This window comes from Ixodes scapularis, unplaced genomic scaffold (assembly GCF_016920785.2).
Source record: "Ixodes scapularis isolate PalLabHiFi unplaced genomic scaffold, ASM1692078v2 PGA_scaffold1__304_contigs__length_218370807, whole genome shotgun sequence".
Lineage (NCBI taxonomy): Eukaryota > Metazoa > Arthropoda > Arachnida > Ixodida > Ixodidae > Ixodes > Ixodes scapularis.
Window position 1 is genome coordinate 80,973,215 of NW_024609846.1, and position 14,377 is coordinate 80,987,591.

The 14,377-nt window shown below is 44.6% G+C and overlaps 1 protein-coding gene across 1 annotated transcript in view; it reads right to left on the bottom strand.

Annotated features, from left to right (window-relative positions):
* The window catches only part of LOC8038984 (putative phosphoenolpyruvate synthase), a 104,572-nt gene that overhangs the window by 31,960 nt on the left and 58,235 nt on the right, over positions 1-14,377 (bottom strand). The window contains exons 27-32 of the mRNA XM_042290813.1: positions 12,317-12,401; positions 10,983-11,071; positions 10,551-10,613; positions 10,307-10,399; positions 8,009-8,068; positions 6,827-6,921 (exon numbers count right to left, since the gene is read on the bottom strand). Coding sequence (XP_042146747.1) covers positions 6,827-6,921; positions 8,009-8,068; positions 10,307-10,399; positions 10,551-10,613; positions 10,983-11,071; positions 12,317-12,401 — 485 coding nt within the window. The remainder of the gene's footprint in view (positions 1-6,826; positions 6,922-8,008; positions 8,069-10,306; positions 10,400-10,550; positions 10,614-10,982; positions 11,072-12,316; positions 12,402-14,377) is intronic.

Below are 14,377 nucleotides of genomic sequence, written 5' to 3' on the forward strand. Positions count from 1 at the left end.
AAATTCCTCTTCTATTTAACGGAAATTTTTCCGCTAGATTTAGCGGGGAAATTTACCCATAATGCACCGCGCGGTTACGCCGACGGCGACGGCGACGGCGACGCCGACGCCGCTCAAGCCGGAAACGGGCGCCTAAGAGCTGCGCTCTAAAAAGGACACTTGAAACAAAGAACTAACTTCTTCGAAATAACGTTCTCAATCACGGCGGATGTCAGTGTTCATATACAAAAATGAAAGACGTGTAGCGGCAGCTATCAGCAGCGATCCAGCGCTTGAACGGCGCCAAGCTCACGGGACAGGCACGAGCTAAGGACACGAGGTGCCTGGACCACGAGCTGCACGGAATCTGGGATTCGGCGAAGGGCCCCTCGATGAGCTAGTCAGAAGGACAGTGTAAAATATTGTAAATAAATATGTAGAGTGTGATTTGCCGAGCCTCCACTCCTACATGCTTATTTACAATATTTTACACTGTCCTTCTGACTAGCTCATCGAGGGGCCCTTCGCCGAATCCCAGATTCCGTGCAGCTCGTGGTCCAGGCACCTCGTGTCCTTAGCTCGTGCCTGTCCCGTGAGCTTGGCGCCGTTCAAGCGCTGGATCGCTGCTGATAGCTGCCGCTACAGACGTTTACAACACCTTGTAACGCCGAATTGGAGCGCAGCTCTTGAGGAGGAGTGAACGGTTGTAAGGGGAGGGTATACCCCTCCTCCCTTTTTCCCCTTCTCCCCTCCTCCTTCGAGCTCCCCCTCCTCCTTCCTCCTCCCCCTCCTCCTCTCATCCCCTCCTCCTCCCGCTCCTCCTCCCCTCCCCCTCCTCCAACCCTCCCCCTCGCCCTTCTCTTCCCCGCGCGGTGCATTATGGGACATTTCCCATAATGCACCGCGCGGTTACGCCGACGGCGACGCCGCTCAAGCCGGAAACGGGCGCCTAAGAGCTGCGCTCTAAAAGTGATAATTAGCTACTTAGTTAAGTAGAATTCATAAGATAACATTTCAAATATTCGATATATCTGGCACATTCGAATTAGAAATTTGTTGCCTGTCGTGTAAACATACTATCGTAATTGTTATAAGTCAGACAACTATATTCTACACCACGATAGTCTCCAGCGAAGTTAGGCTGTTTAGAGTTCACCATATGGAAACCAAGATAAACAAAAAGAGCCAAAAACTGCGCGCCCGATGAGACATCGAAGGGTAGCGTGTCCTTTTTACCAGGCCGTGCGTCCCTAAAGGGGTATTCACACGAGGGAGAAATCCCGGGGATTTCTCCCCGGCACGCCCATTCCACGACGAAAACGTCAGGCTTTGCGATGTGCAAAAGCCTCGCGTTTTTATCTCGTGATGCGCGCGTGCCGGGGAGAAATCCCCGGGATTTCTCCCTCGTGTGAATACCCCTTTAAGGCCCGTTCACTCAGTATCGTCTGCTTAGTTTTGCGTTGTGTTGCGAGAGCTTACGTCCGCTTACGTCAGGGGTCACCGGGACATCGTTGCTTCGTATGAAGCGTGGAAACCAATTGAAGAAGCAGCTTGGCAAGCGACATACGAAGTATGGTTGTCTCGGTGATTCATAACACAGTGATGAGATTGATCTGAGTCATTTTAGAACACTTTTTGGGGCAACCAAAAGTCTATTTTGGAGCAGCTATTTTGGAGGAGCTACAAGTACTTTTGGAACGTATAGCACACGTTTAATTTTAATTCATAACAGTGCAAATATCATGTTAAGATTTATGTGTTTATGTCTACTTCATCTTTCTGCTACTGTGCAACCTTTTGATAGTATCAACACCATGGCAGATTTGATTCCCTAGCTTGCAGTTTCATCACGCGTAAAATCACAAGGCGTACAAACCAGTGTTGCGGAGTTGCCACTCCGGAGTTGGAATGATTCCGGAATCATTCCGCATTTTTGCGACCCCGGAATGGAATGGGAATGGAATGGCGACAACATTGAGGGGAATGGAATGGGAATGGAATTAGATGCCTTTGGCCCGGAATGGAATGGGAATGGAATGGGCCAGGTTCTTTATATCTTCTTTTTTTTTTTCTTTTTTTTTTTTAATGTTTAGCTATATCGGGTTAGTCAGGGAGCTGGTTGTTTAGAAATAAAATGAGCGGGAAACTACGAACCCGCGTAAGGCCCTAACAGACTTATACGCAAAAAGTGCAATACAAAAAACAAGCGTCAAAGCAAAGAACAGAGGGGAGAGGGGGGGGGGGGGGCGGCGGTGGCACCTTTCACTAGTGAAGTTCAGCACATATCCAAATGCGGCTGCGCCTGTAATATTCCACAGCTCAAGGGCACGTCATCAGCCGACGTGAACGTGACCCGCTGCTCTTGTGATCCGATACCCAAGAAAGAGGCCAGACGTGGCCTCGCTGCGCGGACCCAGACTTCGTACACCTGTGACTTGTCTCGAGCGCGCTGTTTCTCGGAGAGCTTGCACCTGTGCCGGCCATCTCAGGTCGCAATCCACGAGGCCTCTGTTTGAATGATGCTAGCCGAAACTTGAAGACTGACATTCATGCGTCAGTGGCGGAGAATCGGCAGGAAGGACCGTCACAACAGGGATGCCACCGTATCGATTTTTCAACCGCAACAGAAGATAAGACATGTGCTTCAGGATGCTTCAGGTGGTCCACTTTTCTCGAAAATTTCAAATGCAACTACTTGCATCGTCTTCAAAGAGGTCACGTATGACGAAAGTACGCATTGTCCTTCCATACAGCAGCGTGGGTAAAGTTTCATGTTCAAGGCAGCACCAGCAGATTCAAGAATACTAGTTCATCCCACCGTGACGTCATGTGATCAGTGCTGACAGGGGCTCCCTTATTGGACAGGGAAGTGGCGATGTTTTAATGGATTTTATTTAGAGGTCGAAGTCTTTTCGCATCACTGGTCATTCGGACAGGATGCTAGGGAAGGGACTATGGTCAATCCTTGATGGAACGTTTTTTAACCACTACCTTCAAGGCGAAGTGCCAAGCCCGCGGAAAAGTAAAAAACTTCCACTTCAAACTTAAAGCCTCATCTCAGTTGGCGTCTCAAAGAAATTTGAAAAATGTATTGCATTATCATTTATATTTCTGCCCTCCCTAAAATGTATTCTTGTATTTGTATTTCCAAAGACATTTTGCCTATTTTTAAAATGTATTTCCAAGACTTATCACGATACATTTTACAGATATATTTGAGACTTGAGTATAAGTAGCGTTTCGCGTTTTCGGTTTCTATTTTTTCAAAATTCGGCGTACTTTTTTCGGTGTTTATTTTAAAATTCAATTTTCGGTTTTTTTCGGCGTATATTTATGCCCACAAAAGTTTATCGACTTTTTTCGGTGAATATAAAATAAACACCAACGGACACCGGATTAGATAATCCTTGTAGCTCTGATATTTGTGATCACTGAAAGAATAACGGCACAGATACATCAAAAAAGAAAGGGACACTTTATTTGGAAAATGTCTGCAACTGTAAAAAAAAAACACAGAAGTACAAACAAGTCAGATATGAAGCTTATGCCCAAAATCGTGGAACTTCACCCTCTGTACATCAGGATTACGTAATCTTGTTATAGTACACACACACTTGTACTTCCCCAGGTTCTCCTAGTTGATGCGCACTCTTTCTTTCCTGCTAATATGACCCCGAGCTTCGAGAATGCCCAACGCAAACACTGGACACTGGCAGGCTGAAGGAGATAAAGCGCTGCCTGAGCCAAAATCAGCCAATCAACCAATTGTGACCACCAAAAGAGACACAGTGCGACGTTTTGAAGTACAACAAGACATGCAGAGCTTGCATCAAGTCAGTCTTCCTTACAACGAGTTTGAAAACACGCTCGTACATAGCGAAGTCATGGGGTATTTCGGACTTCACGTTCCGATTGATGATGGGCACATCAAACCAAAACGTCGTGATGGCACCCTTGCATCCCATACATTCGGAAACGTTTCGATAGACACTAGGGAATTGTAGTAGACCGTTTTTCTCCCCCGCTACTGTATCCCCGAAGAAAACGCCGCAGCTGCGCATGCGCGTCGCCAGCCTTCTCTGCATTGTTCAAGGTCTTATGGCGGATTACGGAGCGCTATCCGGGTGCTTAGCGCGCTGCGGAAACGGTCTACTACAATTCCCTACTGTCTCCACTTTTTCGCCACGGCTCTGCGGTACGACCGGAAGGTCAAAGTGACCTTTTCCGGTTAAAACTGAATTTTGTCACATGGATTCGACGGACTTTTATCGGTTTTTATCGGTTTAGATCGAAAATGACGAACCTAAAAACTGACCTTTTTCGGTTAAAACCGAATTTCCGCAATTGGATTCGGCGTACTTTTATCGGTTTTTATCGGTTTAAACCGAAAACTCCGAACCCTAAGTATAAGTATCTTAGCAACTATTTTCATCTATCCCAGTATTTGTATTTCCAAATACATTTTTGAATATCTCTGTCCAACCCGGTAACGTAATGCAGCTGTCAAGTGACACTTTTTAACGTTTAGGAATTAGAGGAATGGAATGGAGCGACTCAGCCATTCCAGGACTGGGAATGGGCCCAGTGTCCCCATTCCTAGGAGTTGAAAGGAATGGAATTATCAAAAACTCTAATTCCCCGGAATGGAATTGGAATGGAATGGGGGTGCCCATTCCGCGACACTGGTACAAACTGCTCTGCTTGGCTATTTTAGGTACAAAGTGAAAAGTAAACTGATAGTATATTCTACTGAAATAGCGTTATGATATTATAATTTTGAGAACCCAAATTTATGTCATTTTTAAGCTTGAGAAGTTTTAATAAAACTGCGGTTTTTAGTTTAGATAGGAAACAAGGCTTTTGTCATTTGACTACGAACATCAATTAAATTGTATAAGCAGAGCTTCATGATAACATAAATCGACATGCGAACAATAAATATTCTTTTTTTTTTCTAATAAATCCCGCCGAATTCGGTCAGCGTATTCCCATGCTTGCATTTACTGCTACAGCTAACTTAGTTCTAAAAAAACTGTATTCACTGTGTCATCGAACGAATGGAACGCGTATGAAGGTAATACAGTGAAACCCGTTTAAAACGAACTTACGTACAGCTAATTATTGTCAATATGGAACTCACCAAAAATTTAAATAAAAATGCATGTAAAAAGTACTCTGTATAACGAACAACATATTGGCTATATTGAACTTTTTCCCTCCGCGAAGGCTTCCAAAAACGCGCAAACATTCGTCTCTTGCCTGTCCCTTTCCACCAAAAAAAAAAAAAAGTAGGAAAGAAAGGAAATTACAAAACCTCAAGTTGCGAACAACGTTGAGCGAAGAGAAGCAATTCAGAAGGGGAGAAAGCTAAAAAAATCATTCTGCACGCTCGCACAGAAACAAAACACTTTTCACCCCAAAACCGTTGCCCACAACGAGAAGCGATTCAGAAAGGGAGATAAGCAAAAAAAAAATTTTTTCACTCATGCAAAAAAAAAAAAATCAGCGCGTTGTTACAAGGCGGAAGCGAAGCGATGAAAAAGAAAGAGAAGCTCTCGCCTTACAACGAACGCATCGTGGAAGTTCGTTATAAATAATTTTTGCTATATCGAATTACTTGCTATATCGAACTGATCGTAGCGTTTCCTTTTGTTTGTTTTAAACGGGTTTAGTAGAAAATAAACAAAAGTTCAAAAAAATAATAATAAACGTAGCAGTCCATAAAAGTTTTTTCGCAATACTTGTTAGTTAAGAAAATTTATTTGAATCTTCTTTCGAGCTGTGACTTGATTGCAGTAGGATTTGCTTTTCTAGTTTCGGTTTCTTTCTTTTGCTTTCTGATTGTGTCGAAAGGGGACGTAAATACGAGCTGGCGAACAAAGTGTAAGGTATAAATCACGCTCAACGCTCTGATTTACTCAAAATTATTTTCTTTTCTCCTGTTCAGTTTTGTAGGAATCTTCGGGCTTAGTAATTTTTTGTATATTTATTTACGTACAAAAGGAATGCACATAGAAAGCCTCTAACGTTGAACTACTAAGTAAAACATATTTTCTGGGTTATTTTCGCGAATAAGGTTTGACCTACATCAGGATAGTAAAAACTGGTTTGATTTAAAGGTTTGATTTAAATCATACTGCTTTTTTTTATTCTCCCACCTGTCAAAAACAGTGTGTAACGTCCAGATTCACAGGATTGTTTTCTCCTTAGCACGGGGGTGCGCTGCAGCGAAGCAATTATGCAAAATTGCGACGCCTACTACGCCGTTGTTGTTTCACTGCAGTACTCGCTACGCGGAGACAAATGCAGTCAACGATGACAGCTATGCAACCAAAACAGACAACGAGCTCGAGAAATATTGTGAAACTTCCGAGTACTGTCAATGTTCAGATAGAGATATTAAATCGAATATAATATAACTTAAGGCGATAATCGAAAGTTTTGTAAATTCGCGTGAGTTTACCGTAACGATCTGGCCATATAGTGGGGCCTGATTTATTATATTTTTAGTATCAACAAAGCTTTAAAAAAAAGTCTTGGCGTAATCTGGACGTAAATTCGCCACACTTTCTCAAAATATAGAATTTAGCAGGGTAAGCGCTTTGGCGCATTCTGGCGTAAATGGCGCAGCAATCACATCACTGCACGGTAACATAACGTAATAAAACGTAAGCAAGCACCCCTGTGTGAATGGACCATTAGGACTTTGTATGCCGCGGCGCTGTCAGTATTGTTAAGATATTAAAGTTAGCTGGCCCCTAATCCCGACCGCTAGCACATACTGGTAAAGTCTACGCAGTTTATATTTGCTGCGTGAAAAAGCAAAGATCGCGCACGGTCGCTATACCGTTTTACTGGTCCGAACTTGACGTGCAGACCATCGATGGCGTCGTCAACAGACAGGTCCTTCTTCTTGTAGTCTCCCACAGCACCAACCATAGCCTGCAATACAATCCGACGTTATCCGAAGGAATACAAGATTCTTGAGGCTGATCAATACATCGCTAGCTTTAAAGGGATACTCAACCAAGGAATTTAGTGTCCATAATAAGTGGCGCACGTTCTTTCCACGAGCCAGCAGCCGCCGGAGTATTGAAATGTATGGGCTTCGGGCCAAAGGAGAATAAAGACATGTTTTTCATCTACACAGTGGTGTCTGGTGTAAAAGGTAAGCGATTAACTGGTCTAACAAGCACGTAGCTTACACTTGTAGAGATGAAAAGCCTGCCTTTATTCTCCTTTGGCCCGAAGCCCATGCATTTCACTGTCCTCTTAAGCGCGGATGGATGTCTTTGATGTCATTTTCGTTGCGTGTGCTCGCGCACACCGGCGGCTGCTGGCTCGTGGAAAGAACGTGCGTCACTTATTATGGGCACTAAATTCTTTGGTTCAGTATCCCTTTAAGGAGTCACAGACTCCCCACAAACAATTCGTAACCTTTTCTTTATTTTTTTGGAAGCGAGAGAACCAACTTTGCGAAACCTGAATCATCTTTGCTTGTGCCATGTCGTCGCCAGAGCAAGTCCTTCTGCTTCTCGCGCAAGGGGTTACAAAGACCTTACGGCGCTGAGCTCCGATGAAGGGATTGCTCCTGGCAAGCTCAGGCGGGCTGCGGAGGGTCAACAAAGGCTGTGGCCGCTGCTAGTCGTATAGCAATGGCTGCCTTGGTTTTTCTGACACTGTCGGAAATTCATGGAATCTTTGCGAGCAAACAAACATCGACCCTCAAGAAAGGAGTGAGGAAGTCTCCCGAATGATGAGCTGTCTTTACCGACTATTACAAACGCTACAAAAAAAAACAAAAAAACTCGTAGCTAGGATGTTGTTTACTCATTGAGTTCCATCTACTGAGCTGGACCTTGAGTAGATGGTGTTCTCTTTAGATAAACAACAATCTCGCTCAATTTTCTCACCTCCTCTCTCAAGCGCAAAGAGAGACGTTTTGATCAACTTCTTGGCCACATACACTGTCACGAACTACTGATGGCCTGTTCCGTATAATGCTGTCGTGGAATCCAAGGAAGCGTACCTGGAGATTCTTGACCACGGGACTTGGGTCCATGCTCCATGTCTTGGAGTAGACGTCGAACTGCATAACATAAGCCATTGCCGAATGAAACCCTGCGGCTTTCCTCCATTCTGATAAGTAAGGTTCCGTGCTTTCGAATAAATCCAAACAACTCCAAAAAACGCTGGCCGAAAAAAAAATTCGTCAATTCGATTTTATTTGATAAACTCTTAATTTCCGCGTCACAATGTAAACGAAAAAAAGACGGTGTTTAACAATTAAGTTTGGTCAGAGCACAGGTTCAGTGATCCTGAGGAAGTGTTCCTTTATAGTTTCGTTTCATATCTTGGATCATTGACAGAAAGGTTTTTACCGTATATCTTGTCAAGGTTCGCACAGGACATTTATTTCATTGTATACCTTCTGGGTCACAACAAAAGTTAGCTTTCCAGTTTCCACTTTTGACCACACAGTTCGTGCTTTTTAGGGGAAGGAGGAATTACGATTTTGTAACAGTGAAAACTAGGAACCTTAAAGGTTTCATAAAAGGGGAAGGGGCGCAGTTTAACGTATATATTGTCACGGGTGGTGACCAATAAACAATAAATAAACAGAAAGAAATAAACGTTTAATGTGGCGAACTTGTGCCAAAAATAAAAGGGTACAAAAGATAATAACGGAGCGTCGCGGGCGTCGAAGTCGGCGTAGCAGCAGAGTCGAACGCTGGGCGAAAAACTGACTCCGCTCGCCTTGCGGAATCCCTTATGTACCCTCGTGGGTTTGTGGATCGTTCGGCGTAGAAGGTTCGGCGCGTGGAAACATTCTAACCTCGAATCAGCAAGACGGTTCTCGAATTCACCAGAACCTTACATTACAGTGTCAACAAAAATGCGCCTCCGCGGCCAGGAATCGAACCCTGGCTTTCAGCGTGGGAAGCAAGCGCGATAACCGTTAGGCCACGCGCGCACTGCCAGCTTGGCCAGCTGCGCGCGCGGCAATATTACTTCGTCTACCACCGCTCTCCAGAGAGCCGCGGTGTGAGGGGATGAGGTAGGGTTAAAACAAGCTTCCCAACGACTACCTCCGGGAGTTTGGTGATTTTAAAGTATTAACATTTATCAAAGCAACGGTTGTTGGCAATTTTTTTTTGTCACGAGACAGATGATTTGGTACCGATAGCCGCACCACCCCAAAATCGACATGAAAATGCCAGCAATGGCCTTCAAGGTTTTAATAAATGATGAAATGATGATGAAAAAAATATGCAAGAGCGTTCTTTTTAATTAAAGGAGTCATGAAACGCTTTTTCAACTTTTTTCTGTTTAGCTTTCCTCCTCAACTCATAAATCGCGCATTGTACCAAGCAGTTCAAGAAGTCGGAAAGGGGGGAGTCCCCTCTTGCTCGGAATCTGGCTTGTGTAGCCGGACACAGCCATTGTCCCCCTAGAAGATCAGCCCGTCGCTCAAAATTCCGACTAGTTGCTTTCCCCACCCCGTTCACCCAGAAGCTGACAGTGCTGTGGAAGCTACGTGCTCGTTGGGCCAGCCACACATTTTCCACGTGATCATGCTCTCTCGCGCATACCGACCCGCAGAGAATGAGGTCAGGTGATGAAAGGGAGACGACTGATTGGTCCGGCAAGCGCGTAGCTTCCACCGCAATGTCAGCTTAGGGGTAAAGGGATTAAGTGAGGTCCCGTGTCGTGTGACTTGCGCTTGGGCCCTGGTGACGCGCTGCGGGGGCCCGGTTATGGTGGCTAGTAGCCCGGTGACGCGCTGCGGGGTCCGCGGATGTATCACAGTGAAAAGGCGGAGAGTTTACGAAGGGAAGGAGGTACGAAATAGTCCGCTATGTTTTGCAAATTTTCGTAGCGAAAGTCAGGCTTCTTACTTTCTACTTTTGTTCTTTTGGCCCACTGAACGATGTGCTATTAGTAAAATCCCAATATAAATTGATTTACTCCAGCCCAAAATTCGTTTCATGGGTCCTTTAAGCAGTGAGCACACGTTTATACTCGGATTCCTTTTATTTTGTTTTTAATTAGAAAAATAAAAGAAATCACAACAAAATAAACTTTGAACTTCAAAGCAGTTGTATTATATACAAAACTAAATTTAAGATAACCTCCGAATTATCGGCAAAAAATAAATTACGAAAACAATCCTTCCAAATTTGACAAAAAAGAAAAAAAAAGAACTCCGAAAAACAACCTCCGAATTTGACAATAAAATAAACTCCGAAAACACGGTACCCTACCGATATGTGAACAAGGAAACAAAATCAGCATAATAAACAGCCATGAACAATAACATGCGCACCTCGTTGATGCATCTGTGTCCATGGCGTCCCAAGAATTCTCGGAAGAGGCTCCCGATGACGGTGGTGTCATTTCGCAACCATTCCAGGGCATCCTGTGGGCATTAAATTCAACTAAAGCTATTTTTTTTAAATTTATTACCAACTTTTTTTTTTATATTCCACTTTAAATAAAAAAAAATTATACGTTTCTAGAAACTGAAATATTATTTTATCGAAACGATTTGTTAATGAAGTTTCACTTACTTCAGCGTTCATTTCCTTGAACTTGGCTTGCTCGGGGCTTTTCGATATTTCGACCGCCATTTTCTTTGTTCAAATGAAACAAGAAATGTGGGAATGAATACGTGGAAAATAGATTTATTTACTTCACTCAGTGTAAAGAATTTCGACAAGAAAACGTTTTGTACTGGTCGTGAAACTTCTCCTTTTTCCATAGCGCAAAGAGTGTAACCGTCCATGACAAAATGCCTCATGGGGGGAGGGGGAGAGGAGGCCCCAGCAAAATAAAAGATTTCGGGGGGGGGGGGGGGGGGCATGCGTCCCCCCCCCCCCCTCCCCCGCCCCCTGGCTATGTGCCTACTAGGGAGACAGGGTTGTCTCTATTTAGACAGGTAAGAAGAGTGCCGAAATGTTTCAGGTTTTCGAACTGCGAACTCTTTCTCAGGCTTAGCTCACCTGCAGAGCACTGGGCACTTCTGCGCTGACGACATCTTCGCAGGTGGAAACCAAGTTGCCGAAGTCCGAGATGACAACGTCCGACCAGTCTGCGAAAGTGGTAATGTACAATGTGGAACCGTCTACACGTCGCTTGATTTTCAATGGAATGTTAACGGAACGCCCGATTAGATCACGAGAAATATCTGTGAGGTGGTTTCTGTGTGTCTCGATGACATGAAGCACAAAACCTGCCAGTAGAATTTTAGCTATCGTCAGTCTGCAGAATAAGTATGTCTGTGATAATCAGCTGCTTATGACGTTCGAATAAACAAAATACGCCATCAAAAGCCCCTGCATGTGTACTACCTCGGAGTGCACCCGGTAGACCAATCAATGGTTTTCATTTGATTTGTTCAATCAGAAAGAGGGGCAACGTGTGTTGAGTTCCACTCTTTGAGCAAATTTCATGGGGTGCTTCCACCCTCAATGCCTCCATCAAGGTCTTGATATACATTCATTCGCTTGAGCTCCACCTTGCGCGACGCAAGGTAGAGCTCAGGTGAACAATGGGGATCAATATCTCGATGGCACAAACACCCACAACTTGCAGTTGTAATAAATAAGTGACTGTGAAGTCACAGAAACCATGATAGCATCCAAAATGAGCGTTTAGGGACATTTCCCTTCTTTTTAAAACAATACGAATGTAAAAATAATATGATCTCTAAAAAGAATAATGAATTTTTATTCCTACTGTTTTTGTGGGAAAACTAAAAACTTGTCGTTCTTAACAGGAGTAAGATATGGATATAAAGAAGTCACCTGGCGCGTGCACAAAATGAGGGTCATTAAAATATATAGTTAAAATAAGCTTTAGCCGAAATATACGGAGTGCGGATACACGCAAGAATTCCCTAGAGCATGATGTGTGGACACATGCATTCAAATGGCCTCGTTTTAATTAAGGCGAAAGCCTTATATGTCTCATCACTAAGTCGACCTTCAAAGTCTTTTAACGAAGATACGTCGTATCTTCGGCGATACGAAAGGAACCAAAACGTTTACGTTGCCACTCAGTGGATGACTAAGCGAATTAAGTTGGTGACTCAGCACATTGAGAAGAATGACTCAGCACATTGAGAAGGATGATTCAGCAAATTAAGGATGACTCAGCAGATTAAGAGGGATGACTCAGCGAGTAAATCGTGTGTCTGTCTTTAATGCATCCGCGCTTGGACTTTCGACTTCAAGTCATCTTAGGGATAACATTAGAGACCCTATGAATTTTATCGTGGCAGTAAGTGGACATGATTTTGATGCAAAAATATAAGCCAGCCGCTCCGTGCACCCACCTCCGTGCTGATGTGCCAGCAAAGTGACGGCCACACTGTTCGACATGATTGAGTACATGTTGCATGCGCCGTGTACCTTGGCAGTCTGCAACATAAAGCAAAGGTATACCAATATTACAACCTCCCTAGTTCTCGCTCTTTAAAAAAAAATGATTGTACATCAAATACTTTGGACGGATTGACAGAGTTAAAATGAATGCTGAAAAGCAAATAAATTACCTTTGTTTTATACACAATTTTTTTATTCTGTACATTTTTTTAAAGAAAAGCTGCGAGGGCTATGCGGTCAGTGCAGGTGAGTTATACGACATTAAATATAATCATCATCATCATCAGCATCATACTAGATTGGATTACGAACTAAAACTTGTTGATTAACTTATTAGTTAGATGAGTCAGGTTGCAATTGCAGTGTTGACGGCAATGACTATTAAGCCGGTGTCACGTTGCTTATACATCTTACAAAAGACAGTCTGCCAGATATTAGTCACCGCGATATTCGGGCTCCAAATGCTGCGTTCCTAGCTTCTCCTTGAATTCGTTGCCAGGCGGCATTCGAAGCATAGATCTCGTTGTGACTTGCGCTTGAATATGTTTACAGACTGTCTTTCGTATGATGCATAAGGAGTGTGACCCTGGCTTTAGAGACTGAACTAATCTAGAGAGTTTAAGACAGGCCATAGCTGTATATAGGGACAGTTTGGCCAATGGGAGGAGCGGGCAGAGTCAGGGCGTGCACCAGACGCAGAAAGAGGGCTTGACATGCTCCCTTGGCCAACCAGAAGCCGAAAGGCTCGAGGTACACCTCAGCACTTCTTATGAGTTGTGAATGCAAAAGCATGCTTGTCATTCTTCCGCTCCCTTATTTCGTCAGCGGCGTATTCGCGTCGACGGCAGAGCGCGCGCTCTTCTCATCGCTCTGATTTTGGACGCTTCGTGTTACCGGCACGCTGATGGCGCAGACACGCATCGCCATGGTGTGGCGGTCGTTGAAACTGACGCGCAGCGGCCAATGGGAGCCTTGGTAACTATGACGCGCTCCATCCAATCGGACCGAAGCCGAAATCCATCAGCTTCACTCTGCTCCTTTGGGATCGGGGAAACTAGGTTCCGCTTGGCTAGGCTTTTCGCGTGGTTTGAAAGCTGGGAGCCGGCTTTACTTTGAGCAGGCACGTTGCCAGGGAGGGGGGGGGGGGGGGGGGGGAAGGGCCGAAATCTTCCATTTTGCTGGGGCCTCCTCTCCCCCCTCCCTCTCATACAGCATTTTGTCATGGGCGGCCCCCCTCCACCCCCCCCCCCCCCCCCTAAACAAAATCCTGGCTGCGTGCCTGACTTGGAGAAGGGAGTTAAGGTGCCGCTTGGCGCGGCTTTAAAGCTGATGACGTCGGCTCGCCCCATGGGACAGAATGCTTTCGCATTAAAATAATCCCCGACCGGTGGTAGCGAGAAACGGTTTTAATAAGCGGTAAGAGTTAAATATAGTAACTCTTCATGGTTGTAAATATGCTGCACGTGATGTTTCGATTATGATCATGCAAAAAGATATAAGAATCGAATATGCCACTCAGACTCTGTTTTGCTCGGACGGAGACTCACCACTTAGACGGCAGATTCCCGGCACTCAAGGTCTGGCGTGCGAATTACGTCGATCGTTCTGCTAGATCTTTATTTTGCATGACCGTGATCAAAAAATCACGTCCACCATATTTTCAGTCACCGAGAGTTACTCCGACGAACCTATTAATTTTGTTTCTGGCGACCACCGCCAGGGTATTATTCACGGCTTCTGGCTGGCCGCATTCGAATTTGTGGAGACGCCCTGGAACACGCCCAGCCCGCTTTCGACCAATGGGGCCTCCTCATTCGCCTCCTATACTTCCCTATGTATGGCAAAACTCTCTCTATATACAGCTTTGAGACAGGCAAGGCTCTGAGATATTTATCGAATATATTTCCGGTTTTCGTCACCTGATTCCGAAACTCAATGCAGAAAAAGTGCCGCGAGTTTTCTTCCACAATTAAGCGCGGAATACTGACGAATTCGTTTTGAACATCTCGTCA